The sequence below is a fragment of the Ambystoma mexicanum genome, chromosome 7p (assembly GCF_040938575.1).
Source record: "Ambystoma mexicanum isolate Mex_15411 chromosome 7p, UKY_AmexF1_1, whole genome shotgun sequence".
Taxonomy (NCBI): Eukaryota; Metazoa; Chordata; class Amphibia; order Caudata; family Ambystomatidae; genus Ambystoma; species Ambystoma mexicanum.
In genome coordinates this window covers 52,519,861-52,538,330 of record NC_090939.1, presented here as the reverse complement: position 1 = coordinate 52,538,330, position 18,470 = coordinate 52,519,861, and the positions used below count along the sequence as shown (strand labels likewise).

Sequence of the window (18,470 nt, the reverse complement as noted above, 5' to 3'; positions counted from 1 at the left end):
TCTGCTAACTTGTGCCTTTTTACTCCCATTGAAAGTAACTTAAATGCCATTTTGCTCCTATTTCAGGGGAGCCTAATTTGTTCAGAAACGTATTTGATATTGAAGTGTGTTTGTGCATAATAAGTTGCCACCTTCTAGTAAACGTTTTCTAAATGATTGTGTAATAAATTAATAAGTGTTTTACCAAGAAACCTTGAGTGTAAGTGTCTACTTGAACCACTGTGATTTTAAGATCTGTGTAACCTCTTGTACTGCTCACATTCCCTCTTGAGATCAGCCTGGCTACTCACCTCGCTACCACAAACTGTGTAGTACAGACTTGTAGCAAAGGTTGGTTTTTGCTTACATCTGTAGTCCTAATTGTTTGTGGTGGTCCCAGAGGGTACTGCATGCAATTCTGCCTAACACCATACTCTTTCACTTTGTTGCTATTTTGTAGTAAAATATTATCAGTGCACAATGTACCTAGACACCCTCAAAGTAATTTTTGTGAATGTACATGTGTGCCTAGGCCAGAGCTGGTGGCAGCAGTTACTTTTAAAGCATTTCTGACTCTTTTCTATGGTCCAAACCGCGTTTATCGCGTTTGGCCCAGGACAGTGGCCAGTGTTAGGCAACATTTGTATGCAGTACCCTCTGGGTACACTACAAACAACTCTGACTACAAGTATAGGAAACCCAACCTTTGGTATAAGCTTATACAGTTACAGTTATCGTAGCGTTTTGAGAAGCCAGGCTTCTCTCAAGAGGGGTCAATGTGAGCTGTAGTGGAGTTACAGAGATTTACAGTTACAAGTATTCAAATAAACTCTTACACTCAAGGTTTCTTGAATAAACAATTATTAATTTATCAGTCAGTTAAAATAAGCCTTCTTCAGAAGGGAGCAATATAACAGTAACACTCGAATACACTTCATGAAATACACTGTTAATATCTCTAAATCAGTAGATACCCTTTTGGGATGGCCCACAGACACCACCTACACCCTCAGGTGACTTCAATTGCTAGGGTGTTGTGGCCATTAATATATCACTGTTGCATTTAGAATCATATAGTAATAAATTAAAAGGAAACGATTATTTAGAACAAACAAGAGACCACAAATATTGTTAAGCAGGCAGTTACTTTCAGATCCCCAATAAGAGTAATTCAGTGGAAGGGGCTAAGCCAAAGTCAATCGGAAATAGTCTATGTGAGCTGAAGCACTTATTTGTAGGTAAGTAGAAAGTCTTTGCACAATGTGTTAGAAGTCTTTGAAGAAAAGACGAATCAAATGTAGGGCCACAAGCTGATTAGACTGGTGAGCAGTAGAAGATGTTAGAAACTCTACAGTAAGAGGTAATTTCTCTCAGACTTTGTACAGTACCTTTTAGAATGAAGAAAGGATGCAGCAGATGACTCTTGTTCCTGTGCAGCTCTGCAGATCTCACTGTTCCTGGGCCTCAGTTGTGGGGACAAGAGGGAGGGCGTCGGGGGACTGTTGCACTGCACTGGGATGGTCAAAAACGTGCAACTGGCAAACTTCACTTTAAGTGGCTGTTCAGTGTTTCAGCTCCTCGCGTCTACCGCAAATAGCAACACTGCGGTTCCTGGCTGTCGAGATGGACTTTCCTTGCTTCTGGGGTCCCGCACTCTGTTGAGGGGGCTCAGGCTCGGTCAGTCCTGCTTCCTGGGAGTCCGGAGGATCTTCCTGGAGCTCTAAGCCAGCTTAAAAGCAACGCACACCATCTGGTGTTTCTCTCCCTTGCTATACGGTTTCCAGCAGCAACTCTGTGGAAATTCAACCAGCTCTGAGATGGATGTCAAGGTGGCTTACTTTGGAGTTGATTGGTCCCACCAACTCAAGGGGAGAAGTCGTTCTTGCAGGGGCTTCTTTGTTGATGCGAACTTGGTGTTTCGGCACTGCAGCAGGGCTTCACTGGGCAAACCAATGGTCCAGGAGTTGCAGCAGGCGTCCTCTTCAAATTCTTCTTCGGTTCCTTTGTCCAGTGGTCGATTCTGCTTTCCAAGCCAAAAGACTTGACTGTTATACAGTTCTCTCCCTTTCATTCCAGCCTATCTTGTCAATCACCCAGCGGGGTGGCTGTCCTTGCCGGACAGTCAGCCAGCCAATCATCAGAGTGCATTTAGGTCTCCTAGGAGACTAAGCACAGGGAGTTTTCGGGCACCTCCCTCACTTCCTGCCTACCCCAGACACCCTGGATCCAGAGGCGGGCTTCACTCGTGAATCCCACTAAAGACAAAAAGAACAAAGGTACCAACCAGGGTTTGGCAGGTCGAAGTACATCTGAAGAAGGACCTTGCCACACAGAAATGGCAAAACAATCCAGGCCATTTTGACCAAAATGGCATCCTTGGGTGCTTTACTGCAGCTGCCAATGCAGCCCGTGGTAAATGTACACCATGGTAGTAAAAACGAAACCACGGCCACCAGCCATTCAGTGAGAAAAGGGCAACATAAAAATACTACATGAGAAGTTTAGACAAAAGGGGATACTAGGTAACCCCTCCAGCACCCTATTGTAAGATAGGGTGTGCTGGGTCTAAAAAGTTGCAAATATAAGTAAAGTCAATTTCACTTTACTGCTCTGGGAAACCGTAGTTTATCCCAGTGAAGGTATTTAAACCTTGGGGAAATCTAAGAGACTTCCCTGTGTCACTGCACTGAAGGTGCTGTGTGACGCAATGTAAAAGATGATGCCTATGGAGTTTGTCAGACTCCGCAACCAAAAGAAAACCAGAGTTCAGAAATCACATTAAAATACATGAGAGAGTGGGGAAAAAGGGTCTCACTCTTTCCAGGTTGAAGAAATCAAGTCCTCAAAATTCAGCAACGTTGCTAGGGGTCTCTAAGGTAGAGGGAATTGGCACATTTCTGAGAATTCTCTTTAACATTATTCTTGGCTTTAATGTTGATTCAAACAGTGCTGCCTGAAGCCCTGCACAGTTCTTTGGTTCACCTTTCCCCAGCCACGATGTTTGTTGCTTACAGAGTGATTCAAACTTTTTGCTTTGACTGCCCTGTGCGGGATCCCAATAATCCACTGATCCCTGATGTTCTGATTTAGCCATCAGGGTTCTTTGAATGTCATTGCAGAAACCGAGGAGGACGCTATTGAAGCACTTTGTAATGAGATTTCCAAGATCAGCAACCCACTGCATGCATGTAATAAAAGGCGTAAAAAGCGACAGCAAATAAACAGTCAGTACCCAGCGAGATGGGCATGAGGAGCTTTTTAGAATAGCAACTGCTGAGGCCCTATCAAAATGTGTACCCTGCAAGAAGTCTTTAATAACTATTGTCACCAACTATTCGGAAGATGGGTCTGCTAGGCAGGTGTTGCTATCTGGGCCGCTCTTCTAAAACAGTTTCTTCTTCAACTCAGACTATTAATAATCAAGAAGTGTTGGTTCATAATTTAGAAGAATTTCATAGGCCCTTACCACAAACTGCTTTGATGACCAGGCCAAGTCTGTTGCCCACGGGAAATGTATTATCTGTTACATCTGTTTTGGCACCTTTTGTCCAACTTGACAAGTGTTTTAATTCTTCTTGTGAACCTAGCGACGCACAACCACTGAGAAAACTGGTCAAGTTGGAAGAAGTGTGGCACAAAGCCGAGAGCCCTTTCCTTCATCGTTCCTATCTCCTTGCATTATGGAAGAACAATCCTCTTTTGTCATCTTTAATTAGTTATGACTTGCTTCGCATTGAGCTACCCAAATTGGATGGCTCAACAAATTGGGTTTTAATTGAATTTGCTTTAGAAATTCTGTTCTTGCGTATTACTAAAAGTGGGTCTTAATCTCATGGTTGTCGCCAGGTTAGGGCAATTGACAACTCTGATCTTTATTCCCTACCTAATTTAAACACTAAACAATGTTTAGAAAGAACTAATTTGTAGGTTTCGCTGGGCCACGCACAAGGTGGCCACAGGAATACTAAGGTGTTGGGTGCCAGCTACACCCGAATTGCCTAATTACTGACAAATTACCCAATTGGACACCATTAAGTGGATTTGTTGGAATACCCGAGGGCATTGCTCCTTTTTATTGCATCCATTGGGTCTAAAACATACCAGTTCCTGTGGTGTGATTTTTTTTTTTTTTTTTTTTTTTTTTAAATTTAAATATGGTTTTTTTTTTGCATTTCTTTACACAAAATACAGCCTCCCTCCCCTCCATCTGATGTGAATACTTACAACTTAACGAGTACAGAGTGTATACAGAGTTAATACTGTGCATGTCAGCCACTGAGAATCAATATTAGTCGCATATATACGCAATTCCCAATATGCACAGTTTTTGTGGACAGTGGATCACATTATAGTCTTTTTGTAGAAAACATATTGCTATCCTCGAGTCTTCCATAAATGTCACTAGATTCCCCTGTATAGCATATGTCACCTATTCCAGTACCAAAAAGTTCCACACTTTTGAGAACCAGTCTGTAAGATGAGGCGGATCAGTCACATTCCATTTTTGAGCTATCACCAACAAAGCAGCAAGTTGCAATAGAACATATGCTTTCAAAACAGGTTTCGAGTTTTGTCTAAAGTCCTCCTCGAGTTGCACCAACAGACATGTACGTGTAGGGCGCGGTTCTTGCAAAGCAAACATTTCTACTATGCATTTATTTACTTCAGCCCAATATTGCATCAACCCAGGACAGCTCCACCATATATGTTCCCAGTCTCCCTTTTGTCCACATTCCCTCCAACATTTATCCGAGATGGAAGATTTCATTTTCCTTAATCTAACTTGGGGTATAGTGCCATTGCACCATCAGTTTGTACCAGAGCTCTCTGATCTGGATCGACCTTGAGCGTTTAGGTATTGCTTTCCATAAAGCTTCCTAATCTGTTTCTATTATCTCCTCCCCCAGTGTCATTTGCTTTCGATGTTTATGTTTCAGGGAGCCTTTTGCTTTTGTGTCACACATCTATTTGTATAGATTTGAAATAAGAGCTTTGTTTCCCGGGTTGGATGTTACAAATTTCTCAAGCGAAGTTAACTCCCTGACTGCTGCTGCCTTTACTGGCGGGGCAAGAATCCAATGCCTCACTTGAAAATATTCAAATCTGCTAGATTCCCGTAACTCTATTTCTTGTTTGAATTGTACAAATGATTTGAGGAGTTCTTCGTGAAACATATCTCTGTTTCTCACAGTCAGCCTGCTTCCATTGCCTGAATGCCTTGGGATCTAGACCAGGGGTGAATTGTGGGTTGTGGAACAAGGGTTTTAGGGGAGATGGGAAAGTTGTCAGTAGATGTATTTTTTTTTACCACTTTATCCCAGATTGTTAGGGAGAATTCTCATTTCTGTGCTAATTGCCCTCTACCTTAGAGACCCACATCTCTTTTGCTGTATTTTGGGACTTTTTGATTTTTATTCTGCAGGGAGTAAGACCTTTTTCTCACTCACTCATGTATTTTTCATCTGATTTGGACTCTGTGTTTCTTTTGGTTTTGGAGTCTAGCAAACTCAATAGGCATCACCTTTTGTATCGCGACACCCAGCACCCTCAGTGCAGTGTCACAGAGAAGTCTTTTGGATTTCTCTTAAGGTTTAAATACATTCTCTTGGGTAAACTACTGTTCCCAAGAGTAGTAAAGTGAAATTGACTTTACTTACCTTTTTCTCTTTGTAGACTCAGCACACACCACTTTATGTGGAGTGCTGGGGGGTTACTTAGTATCCCCTTTGTCTACTTTCTCCTGTAACATTTTTTGTTACCCTCATTACAATTAATGGCTGGTGGCAGTGGTTTCCTACCATCGTGCGTTTCTACCGCAGGCTGAATCCTCACTGCAGTATTACACCCATGGGTTCCCATTTTGTCAAAATGGCCCGGCCTTCTTTTTTCACCATTTCTTGCTTATGAGGTCTTTCTTGGGTTTTACTCTGCGTGCCAAACCAGGTTTGGTCCCCTTGTTTCATTTTTGTCTTTGGCGGGATTCACAGCTGAAGCCCGCCTCTGGCTCCAGCGTGTCTGGCAGGGCGGGAAGCGAGGGAGGTTCCCGAAAACTCCTGTGCTTTGTCCCCTTAGTTACAGGAATGCACCCAAAGGTGATTGGCTGCTGTGTGAGTGACAACTAGAGAGAGTTTAGTTTGTTTATTTATAAAGCGCGGCCAAACCGTCAGGTAACTAGGCGCATTAGTCTTGAGGAACAACACAGTTACAGAAAGGTTGCACGTGAGGGAAGCATAAGGCAAATACAGTGGGTAGCACAAGGACCAGGTTAGAGTGGTCCAATTCGTGGTACAGGCTAAGTTACAATGTGCGGAATGGAAGTTGCAAAATGCAGTATAGGTAAGCATGCAGGTATCATTTCATTGAGTAATGAGCCAGGATTTCACCATGGCTCTGAAAGGCCAGAATGATTCTTCAGACCTGATTGTCAAGGGGAGCGTGTTCCAACATTTCGCTGCTAGCACAGGGAAGCTAGATCCTCCTTCTGTTTTTAGATTGAATTTGGGAATGTTCGGTTGGTACATGTACGGTGTTCTGGTGGGTCTAGAGTTGCTGTGTCTGGAGAATTTGTCTGATAAATAGAGTGGGGCGGTCAGTGAGAGGCATTTGCGTTTGATGACAAGCGATCTTGGTTTAATTCTGTCCCGGATGGGGAGCCAGTGGACTTTCTTACTGACGGTAGAAATGTGGGCCTTATGCGGAAGGTTGAGGGCGCATCTCAGGGCATTGTTCTGTAGGACCTGGAGTCTACGCAAATTACTATTAGTGGTGCCAAGGAAAAGTGTATTACAATAGTCAAGTCTAGATAATATCAGTGCTCTATCAGGCATTAATGAGTTTGTTCGTATAGGCCGTGGATGAGATGGTGGCGTTTATTTGTTTTTTGAGCGATAGAGTAGAGTCAGGATACATGCCCAGCGTTTTGACTTCTTTTGAGACTTTTATGATGTTGCCATCAATGGTGAATGATTGGTACCTAGTGTCCAGTTTGTTGAGGCGGGCCTGTGAGCCTAGGATGAGCAATTCCGTCTAGTCATTGTTCAAGCAGAGGCTGTGGGTGGCCATCCATGCTTGAATTTTGAGCTAGATTTCGTTGTTTTGCAACATCTCTCTATTAGCACCCCTTGAGTGTGATGAGGACCTGGGTGTCGTCTGTGTAATTGGTATACGTGACGCCCAGGTCGTCAAGACGGTCGAAAAGGAGCTTAGTGAAGATGTTGTAAAGCGTGGGTGAAATACAGGAACCTTGGGGTACTCCACATTGGATTGGGACAGGTTCAGCTGCAGCTGAAGGAGCGAAGATCCTAGTCGACCTATCAGACAAGGACTGAATCCAATTGGTGGCATTCTGTGAGAATGCGGCAGCCAGAAGAGAGGTGTTGTGTGAGAATTTGGTGGTCAACTAGGTCGAAGGCCTCGGATAGATCCAACAGGAGCAATATGGCCAAATTGCCCTTGTCTTTGGCTTCATCCATTTGGATTTTTAGATCCAGGAGGGCGGTTTCGGTCCCGTGCCTGGGTCGAAAGCCGGATTGTTGCAAGCCTACGAGATTGTCTTCCAAATGTTGTATTTGGAGGTAAGCCACTCTGTCTAGTATTTTAAGGAGAAGGGGGACGGTCGTGATGGGCCTATAGTTCATGGGTATGTTAGGGTCTAGGTTGGGTTTTTTAAGGAGGGGAAGGACCCAAGCTTCTTTAAGGTTGTTTGGTACGGCTGAATTTTCAAACAAGGAGTTGATCAGCGAGGTAATGAATGGGGCTAGATCTTTAGCTCCTTTCTTGATGACTGAGGCAGGGCACAGGTCACCTTTGCAGTTAGAAGGTTTAAAGCTGGCAATATATTTACTACTTCGTCCTCGGTGACTGGCGAGAAGTGGAAAAGAGGGCAGTCGGGGGTGGTAAGGCTCTTTTTACTACCAAAGTGGTCTTTGGAGGCGAGGCTAGCTTTTTTAGACTCTATTTTAGCTCGTAGGAGGGCTATTTTGTTCGATAATGCTAGTTGGATATTTTTGCAGTAGACTTTATCCGTGATGCAGTCCTCTGTGGTCTCCGTCTCAGAGACACAGAGAGAGACGGAGACACACACAGAGACGGAGACACACACAGATAAAGGTTGAGAGATAGTTATCAGGAGGAAAGGCCTGCCATGGCAATCGGACTACCCCGCTAGGGAGTCCATGAGGTGGTTGGGCAAGTCTACAGCCTTTAGGCCTCCTATAGTTCGGCTAGCTAATGCATTAGGGGATCACCTGCCCATAGAGTCTGTACTGTCACATTACCTGTTTGAGTAGGGAGCCTGGGCTAGGGAGGAGAGAGCCCCATAAAGGATGAGTGAAAGGATATAGGGACCACCCCTAAACTTGGACCCCCCCAACTTTTGCTTTTACTAGATTTTTAAAATAAAATGTGAAAACACGTTGAGCTGGTCTTTTGACTCATTCAGAACCTTGTCATAGCTGCTAGTTTAGATTACCACCTGCTTCGGTTTTATTTGGTTCTGAATTGTACCTTTTTTTAAAATAAAATGTGTAAATGGGGTCCGTCTGCTCTTGCTTGACAGATCCACCGGCTGATGTATGTGTTTTTACCTTCTTTTGCGCTCCTCACTTCCTTACTTCCCACTATCTGTGATGCATACGTCTTCTCTCTTCTTCCCTCCAAGGAACTGGGGGTAGCTTGCACAGTGTAGATCCTGAATCGGTGTAGGTTGTAAAAATGAACACCCTACTTCCTTGTAAGAGGGACCAAGGAGACTGTCAGCAGCACTACACTGCTTACCCAGGTGGCTACATGTTGGTGTTTTAAAGTTAGCTCATTGATCTTATTCTTGAACAGGGAAGTGATTCTGCAGCTCCAGAGATGAAGAAATCCAAAGCATCCTCAAACAGTGAAGAAGACGCAGAAGAAGTGGACGAGACCCCCGAAGAGGTAGTGTTTCCCCCCACCCCCCGACACCAAAACCATCTGCTTGGCAGCTTCTTTCTAAGTAGGGCCTCCAGAATATCTGATTCAAGTCAATAATCAATGTTTTCACTCTTTCAGCGCATCCTAAGCTGCCACAAAGCTGGCTCCATCATTCGCGAGGGCAGGGACAGGGTCGTCGGCCTTGGGACAGACAAGACAGGACGGATCCTGGCCTGCCATGTGAGTTTGGGGTTTCTAAGTATGCTGTTCTCAGTGGGAAATGGTAGTTGTGTTGTTTACCCTTTGCCACATGTGTAAGTCAAAGTGTACCACTTTCTGATATGGCATTTATAACGTGCCTGTACCCAAGTGTTTCTACCATTTTTTAAGTACTGAGCCTATGTTAAAAGCAAGGTGTGTGTTGCGGTGCAAGTGAACGCCTCGCTGTTGGGGAGTTTTACACATGTTGCTGTCTGTGACAGAACTTTGAGAAACTCACTTTAGGTGACATGGCTGTACCCCTTAGGTTTTAGCCTGAAATACCCAATGGTTTGGTAGTAATGGCTGAGCAGCCAGGCTTAATCGAGGAGGGAGAATGGCTTTAGTGAGGGACACAGTACTTGGAGCATGCAATCAGTTCAAGGAAACACAGACACTAGATGACAAATAAAAATTGGGATTTATTTTATATACACCAATGCTTTAGAAGTAAATCAAGTGAGCACTAGTCACACTTTAATATCACAGCAGAATAAAAGTTAGCACACTTTAAATAAAGATAAAGCAACACAAAGTGAGAGAAACTACTGATACTAATTAAGCAAGCTTTAGGTCAACACTTATAACTTCATTTAAACCCTGCTTAACCAATGTTTAAAAGTCCATCCCTATACTAGGTGATTCTCTGAGTCAAGAGGGGAAAGAAGCATGTAAGCAGCAGACAGAGCAAAGTCTATGAACATTTCTAGAGATTTTCAAGTAACAGTTTATCAAGTTGGGGCCCAATGGGTGGTTCACCCCAATGGGATTTAGGGTACCCTGGAGGGGAGGGTGCAAGTAACCGCTTAATTGCAGCCCTACAAGAACAAGGCAATGAGATCAAGGTAAGTACCTAGGCTCGCAACAGTACATTTGCAGTGAAGAACTTGGTGCAGCAGGATGGTCCCCAAGGTGAGTTGACTGTTGTCCCCAGTTCGGATTTCTTGGTTGGGGTGGCGAAGAAGGAACTTTGGAGGGTACAGAGTGATGCACTTGTGCAGTGGGATGTCCAGCAGTGGATGTTACCGGCACTGGTGCGCCGGAGCCCTTCACAGGCTTTGGGTCAGTGACGGTTGTCGTCCGGTAGACTTCTCTTTGGTTTTCTGTTCACGACTCAGCTGAGAGTAAGTCTAGGAGTGGAAACGAGTCACTGCAGGCCCAGAAGGATGCCCACAAGGTTCTAGCCAAAACCTCACTTCACAAGACGTTGCACAGCAAAATGGCACAGGTCCTGGGGTATTTGGCGTTTGAAGCCCGGGAAGTTTGCAGCTCTTCGTGGGATAGTGCACAATGCAAGTGGTCTTGAGCCTGGTTAGGCTGACCAGTCCATGGGAGGAAGTATTTTTCAATAGATCTTCCCTGTCGCTTGGATTTCAGGGTTGGCTCTGCAGTGGTCAGTCAACGGCTCTGGTGATCGCTTGGAAGTTGCTGGGACGTCCTTCTACAAATTCCTCTTCACATTTTCAGTCCAGTGGTTCATTCTGAGGTTCAGTTCCAGGAGCCTTGCCTTTGATGCAAGAAAACTGGCTGAGCCCACCAATCACCAGACAAGCGTGCTGTGCAAATCTTGCGGGGGGGGGGGGGGGGTGTCCAGGCACACTGCAGGGCAAAGACATGGGGCGTTTTGTTAACTCCCCCACTTCCTGTCCGAGGGAAGCCCGCCAAAGACCCATTAAGACCTCCCCCATCCAGGCAAGTAGAGTAAGAACAAGTCCTCATGAACAGGGCTTAAAGTACAGCAGGTTTCAAGATCACGGCTTGCAGAGAGCGGATAAAAGGTCTGCAATGAGCGGTTCTGCTCCTCTCCTCCCCCCCTCCCCATGGCGATTCCAGCCCGCGCAGGGTGGGGAGATACCCTGTGTCATTGTGGCTGACTGGGGTGTGTTGTGCCCCTCCTGAAGCAGCTGAGCAGGGGTGACCGCGGTGTGCAGCGGGAGGCAGCCACAGGAAGACTGGGAGCAGCCTGCGGCAGTGTGCTGACTACAAGCAGCAGATACTAAAGTTAGTTGAGGAGCTCGACCCGTAGCCTTGCCGGTAAGATTCCAGGAAGTGAAGGTGCCTTGCATAAAAAACAGAAGCTCAGAGAAGTGTGGGTGCTGACCCATAACAGGGCATCAGCTTGCTGCTGAGAGGTGACGTGGATGGCGGTGGGTGTGCCTGCCCGGAATAGAAATCTCTCAGGAGCCCGGATCGTGTCTAATGGGTGGCGGCTCTAGAGAAGCTGAGAATAAGTGTGGGGGAGCAGGGGAGGGAGCGTGCAACATTGAAGGTGTTTGGAGCAAGTGTCAAGGTGTAGGCCCCGAGATACTGCAGTGCGGTGGTTGCAGAGGTGCAGGGCAGTGACCCTGCCTCTGCCCTGGTGTCTGCAGGGAGTGTCCACCATCAACCAACTTGACCAGTGTTTTGCGCACACGTGTCCAGGCTATCATTCTATGGGGCTTGGCCAGCCTCCGAATCTCGGCTATCCACGGCCCACCGCCCACCATTGCATTGGGGTCACTGCTAGTAAACGTGAGCATGGAGGATAATACTTTTGGAAGGGCGGATGGAGCTAACGTAGCAACACTTGGCGGGACACATTTGGTGGTACAAGGGCGAGAGATGTGTGGGGGTTACCTAACTAACAGACGCTGTCTTTGGAGTCCATACCTAGGTGCCTCTTGGGAACCAAGGACGTGCTGCAGTGGGCGCTGGGGCAATTTGTTTGTTTGGGCTCATCGCACATCCATTGGTGGGACGCTGCTTTGCTGAGGTGGGGCCTACCGTCAATGGTTGGGGAGACAGGGGTCCATGTGTGGGCCTGAAGGACTACACTAGGTGCGGATTAGAGGAGGAGGGAGTGCAGAGCCCATACATTGTTTACCAAGAGGGGCGCAGTCAGTGGAGGGCCCTCCATGCCTAAGGGAAGTGGGAGAGACCCTGGCACGTACGAGACCGACCTGTCCAGGGGAGGAAGGCCTGCTGTACCGGTGCTGGCAATTGGACAAATCCAGAGCACCGACATCTACCCAGCCCCCAGACGATTCAGCAGGAACAGCAGAGACTCCGTGCAAGACGCAATGGCGATGAATAAGGAGGTCTTAGTAGAATGCCTAGCAGACATCAAAGTGAAGATTACGGAGTAATTTCAGGAGCAGTTCTTCTCTCTGAGATCAGATATGAAATCCTCAGTGTGGGAGATCAAAGGTGAGCTCATGAATTGGGAGAAAGGGTGGCCACTAATGAATGGAATTTGTAGGTCCTCTCGGAAGATTCCAGCAAAACGGAAGAAGCCCTAGAACACTGGTCACGGCTGTCCTATAACTTGGGTCTCCATTGCAAAGACCTTGAAAATGGATCATGCTGATCCAATATTCGCCGTAAGAACATCCCGGAGTACGTTTTGGACAAAGACCTGAAGGCCACGCTGCAACATTTCTGCTCCTGGAGGTACCGCAAGAAAGGATCCACCTGGACAGAATACATAGGGTGGATACACAAAGGAAAGAACCTACGGCCCGTCTGAAAGATGTGCTGGTGGGCCTGACCTCCTATGGCCAGAAAGAGGACATTTTGAGAGCAGCAAGGTCAGCGGGATCCCTCGGAATTAATGATGCGGAGGTCCAATTTTTCCAGGACTTAGCCCAATCCACTTTGCTCAAGAGAAGACTGATGGGACTGGTTGTGTAAGATCCTGATTCGGTAAATGGTTTGGTACAAGTGGATATTCACGTTTGGTTTGATGTTGGCGTGGAAGGGGAATCAGCATAGGGTGACCTCCTGTGACGAGGGGATGGACATGGTGTCACTTTAGGAGTATACGGACCCCTCGAGACATGAGATTTGAATCAGAGGAGACGACCATGGGAATGGTCGTCCATACGGAAAGAAGTGCAGAGGGTCCAGAGCGCTGAGTTCTGGGCCAAGAGCGGTGACCTCTTGGAATCCATGGGGAGAATTCGGGACAACTCCCACCAGTTTAAGGCTCAGGTTTTATATTTTTGCTTTATATATATATATATATATATATAATTGTTTCTCCCAAGCACGACCGTGTGTATTTTTTCGCTTGGAGTCCCTCATTTGTTTGTTTACTATTTTGTTTGGACCACAATGCAGACTTGGGGGCCCAGGATATGGTGGGGACAAGGGGGGGTGGGCACGGGTGGGCAGCTGTATGCTTTTTCAGAGACCATAATGTGATCTTTACTGGAGGGGAGGTAAGTTTTGTCTGGAGGCAACAAGATGAAGCGTCCCAAGGGCGGGAGGGTGGTGGAGGGTAGCTGATCACGAATGGTGTTAAAAATTCTCGCATAGAACATCAGGTGTCTAAACTCACTCGTGAAGCGGCACAAGGTGGAACACTTCTTGAGACGTGAGAAACCAGACTTTCTCTCGCTCCAAGAAACACATATGCATAATTGTGACACGCAGATTCTACCTGCAAGCTTATCCAAGTATTTTCAGGCTAACACAAAGGACAAAACCGCAGGGGTTATAATTGCATTAAAAAATATCCCCAATCTTCGATACTGGGTCCAAGGGAGTATAAGCGGGGTCGTTACCTTTTCGTTAAACTCGGGGCAAGATGGGTTACTGCAGTCGGTGATGGCTGAACTGGAGACCATGGCTGAGGGTCACCTTTTTTTTTTTTTTTTTTTTTTTTTAACAGGACAGGCGTCTTCAATCTGGCCTGGGTCCCGGAGGAGGACTGTAGTGGAGTGGGTCATCGGGTACAAGGGGCTCCAACGCAAGGGCTTAAAGACAGGTTTGTTCGGATGGGACTGGTCTATGTAAGGCGTGCATGCAGGTGCACAGAGGCTGGGTTTATTTTCTATTCCCACGTGTACAGAACTTTATCGCGCATTGATTATGGCTGGGTCTCAGCTCAGCTGGTAGGCAAGGTTCAGGAGGTCTCCCTGTGATCGGTAGTGCTCTCTGATCACGCCCCTATATCTGCCTCAGTGGACCTGTTCTGCAGCATCCCCCACAGCTGTGGAGCTGGTCCCCCCCTGCAAGAAATTCTTAAAGATGCGGCTCTCACTGAGGGGGGTAGGGGTTAAGATTGAAGGTTATTTCTCAGATAATTCGATCTCCAATCCCTCTTCAGGGACTTGGTTGAATGTGTTCAAGGCAGTGATCAGGGGAGAGCTAGTAGCCTTAAAGGCTTCTCGTGATGAGCAGAAAAGGGCGTTACAACAGGAACTGGAGTCACAACTGAAGGAGAGCATGTTGAAAATGGTGGCCTATCCAACAAGGCTACATTGAATGGCTATGGGGCAATTCAGGGCCAATTAGATCTATTGAGGGAAAGGTAGGCTTTTCTCAATACTAAACAATGGTTCTATAGAAAGGGTAACGGTGGATAGACTGCTGGCTAGGTAACTAAGAGGAAAGTCAGTAGCCCATATCATTCTGCAAATGCGCAATGACACTGGGAACTCCTGACAGAGAACAGGGACATATTGAAGATTTTTGAATGCCATTATGAGGCTTTGTATGTGCCTGATTGCCCACTGGAGGAGCCTCAGGGAGACTATCTAGAATCTGTTATGCTGAGGACCCTGTCGGAGGATGAAGAAGTGTCCCTGGATGGGGAGATTCGGGAGGAAGAGGTACAAGCCGCCATTGGGAAACTCTCCCTACACAAAGCGCCGGGTCCTGACAGATTACAAGACTGGTTGGGGAATTACAGAGTGCATGGACCGGGCAAAACTTGTATTCCCTAATGCTAATAAAGATCCCACCCTGTGTAGCTCCCATCGCCCTATAGCCGTCATCAGCATCGATGCCAAGATCTATACAAAGATCTTGGCAAAGAGATTGGAGTCCCTGCTCCCGGATCTTATTCAACCCAACCAGTCGGGGTTTATCAAACCGTGGCAAACCTTTGATAATATTGAGTGGGTGTGTCATCTAGTGGAGAAAATGTCAAAGCACAAGACTCCCGCTCTTCTGCTGTCATTGGACGCCTAGAAGGCATTCAACAAGGACGAGCGGTCTTCCTGTTTCGCACCATGGATCGTATGGGCTTTGGGAGTAGCTTTGAGGATGGTCTGGGCTAACTACTGCGCACCTAATTTGAGGCTGATGATTTACGGCCAGCTATCGCAGCCAGTACGATGGGACAGAGGGACAAAGCAGGGCTGACACCTGTTGCCGCTGCTGTAGGGCATATATCTTGAACCCTTCTTGCAGCGACTGAGAGAGGCTCCCACGGTGAAGGGTATAGTGTTTGCGGGTGTCGATCATAAGATGTAGGCTTTCGCTGATGATATGCTCTTGGACTTGTCTGACCTGGGCACCTCGCTTACTGCGGTGGTCACGGAGGTGGCAGCTTTTGGTAAAATATCAGGACAAAAAATGAATCTTAAGAAATCAACTTCTCTGGCAGGGGATGCATTAGAGGCGGCACAGTACTGCTGCCCATTCCAGTGGACAACAGACCATATCAGACGCCTGGGGGTTAGCATCACAAACTCGCTGACCATGCTATATGGAGCAAATTATCCACAGTTTATGGCCACTGTGAAAACTGAGCTCACAAGATGGAGTCCTCTTAATATATCATGGATGGGTCGGATGGCCTCGATTAAGATGGTTACCCTCCAGGGGTTTCTATATTTCTTTCCGGCTTTGCCTACTCCTTTGCCACAGTGCTTCTTCCAAGCATTGAATAAGCGCTTATCTGCTTTTATGTGGAATAACAAGAAGCCAAGGGTGGCACTGCACTTGTTCATGTCCCTGAGATCTCGGGGGTGGGGTCTGGCAGGCCTTAATTTGTATCACTACTTTCAAGCAGCTCAGCTATTGGTGATCAAACACTGGTTCTCACCCAACGATACTAAACAGTAGGTACAAATTGACAGGGCATTGGTGAAGGCCCCTTTGGCTGAGCACTGCCATAGACTGTATGGGATGCCCTGATGCAAGATAAAGGCATTGCAACCATTCTGGGCCCTTTAACTCCCCTTTTTAGTAATCCACAGTTCACTCTGGCAATGGTGGGGGCCACCCTTAGCTGGTGGAGTGAGGTGGGGTGCGTATAACTGCGTGACAAAACGCATGACCAAGAAGTAACGTCCTTTTGAGCAGTGCAAACAATGTTTTGGCCTGGGGGAAAGAGCTAGGCTTAGCTATTATCAATTTCTCCAGTGGGTATCAAATCCACTCAACAGGGCAGCGGCACTTAGACAGTTGACCTTGTTTGAAAAATACATCACCATTTAGTGTCGGCTTTATATAAAATGATCTCTACATGGGGAAATGGGAAGAGTCGCTGGGGCAGGAAGTGACCAAGAGGAGTTGGAATATATATGGGGGTAATATCCCCAGATTAACCACTTTTATCTTTATAATAAGTGAGGCTTGGTATAAAGTCCTCCTTCAGTGGTCCTATACCCTGGTGCGTTTACAGAGGACGTTTCTGGACGCGTCGATCATTTGTTGGAGAACATATAAGGGAAGGGGGAGATTGGATCCACATTTGGTGGACATGCCCAGTAATTCAACCCTTTTGGGAACAAGTGATGTCCTCGATTAATACAATGCTCAAAACAAATGTTGGGGATGGCGACCTGCCTACTGGGTCTCTGGACCAAGGCCACTGCCCCACAAAGCAGAACAGTGTTCAAGGCATGTATGGTTTTAATGTTTGCAGCCGTTCTGGTTGTGGCTAAGAATTGGAAGAACAGGGAGGCTGCCCCGGAAAATGACTCCCTGTCAAAGATATGGAACATTCTAGCAATGGAATGGGTAACCTATAGCATCCAAGGGGACTATCTAAAGTTTCGGGACGATTGGGGCATGGTTTTATTGTAGTTAGAGTGACTGCTGGTACCCATTATGCCCACAAAACCTAAACATTCTAGATATCTTGTGAAAATCCTCCGTCTACTATATGAACTTATGGAACTTCATTTTTAACAGGGTGCCTTTGTTTCTGTTCTCCTGAAAGGGGCTGGTGGGGGGGATGATGGGTGGGTGGGGGTACGATTGTTGGAGAATTTTGTGGTGTTATAATTGAAAAATTGCCAATAAACTTAACTTTAAAAAAGAAAAAGGTGCAGACACCATTTTAGGTCAATGGTGACCCTATTGTCCCTTGTCGCATCCGCATATACAAAAAATCATGCAAACAGGTACACTGCAATCAGCCTGTCAGATGAACTTGTAACAGTAACTAAAAGATACTGAAACAATGAGAAAAGGGAGCCAGTGTTTCCTCTCAGCACTCCACATAAGGTGGGAGGTGCTGATCTCACAAAACAAAATTCAGGGGATACAAAAGGTTGTCCCCCTGCTCAGGTAACATGTGTTAACACAGGTAAGATAAAAAGGAAAGCGCAAGGAGCTTTCAGCAACACAGCACAAAGTGCTGTTTGCTGCAATAATAGAATGTAGACGCCGAAAAACATGGAGGAAAGCATAATTCTGTTAAAAGTATTAAAAAAAATAACAAAGGTTCCCAAGTACAGAGTAAAAGAATGAGTGAGTGTAGAAAAAGGATCCCATTCACAAAGGAGAATTGGATTGAAAAAACAAAGAGTCCAGCAAAAAGTGCTGGTGGACTCACAGGTGGAGAAATTTCACTCAAAAAGGAAATCAACTCTAAGACTGTGTAGATTGAAATGTTACGTGGTGGAAGAAGTCCACCTAAAACTTGTTTATATTAATGCTTTGCAACCTCCCCACTCCTCCTTAGGGAACCGATGCAGTGCTGGAAGTGTTCTGCATTCTTAATGAAGATGAAATAAGCAAGAAATTGGAAAAGAAGATCAAGAGAGCCAAGAAAAAAGTAAAGTAAGTGGGTCTTTTTGATTCGGTCCTCATAAAGCATTGCCTCCTAATCAATGGCCCTTCGAACAGTGGGAGTTCTGAGGTGCTCGGAGGATTGGACTGGACTGTAATAAATGGACTGTAATAAATGTGTTCATGGTATATACATCATAAACTAGTTCAGATGGGTCTAATGGTGTGGCAGAAGTAGCTATATTTTCTGTAGATCTCTTGTATAACCGAGACCCTATGTTGAAGGTGCACTCTGCGCCATTGGCTGGCTCCACTGGCTGGCTCCTTCTGTACGATACATTTAGTACTTAACTGCTGACCTGATGGCGGATCTCCCTTGTTGGACACAGCATTGGGAATGTTATGGGCTGGTGAGTGGCTGCAGTACGAGACGCAATGGTTACGTTGTTATGGATTGTGTTTGGGTATGCAGGTTTGTCTTTTTTTTCAACACTCATTTGATATTACAACATGAGTTTGGAAGAATGGGGTCAGGCTGGTGGTGGGAGAATGGCAACAGGCACAAAACACAGCACTTGAATAATGAGCATGCCTAAGTGTCT

At 46.1% G+C, this 18,470-nt stretch overlaps 1 protein-coding gene across 1 annotated transcript in view; it reads left to right on the top strand.

Moving 5' to 3' along the window:
- The window catches only part of WDR3 (WD repeat domain 3), a 386,077-nt gene that overhangs the window by 155,690 nt on the left and 211,917 nt on the right, over positions 1–18,470 (top strand). Inside the window, exons 7-9 of the mRNA XM_069635757.1 lie at positions 8,812–8,904; positions 9,019–9,120; positions 17,822–17,919. Of these exons, the coding sequence (XP_069491858.1) occupies positions 8,812–8,904; positions 9,019–9,120; positions 17,822–17,919 (293 nt within the window). The remainder of the gene's footprint in view (positions 1–8,811; positions 8,905–9,018; positions 9,121–17,821; positions 17,920–18,470) is intronic.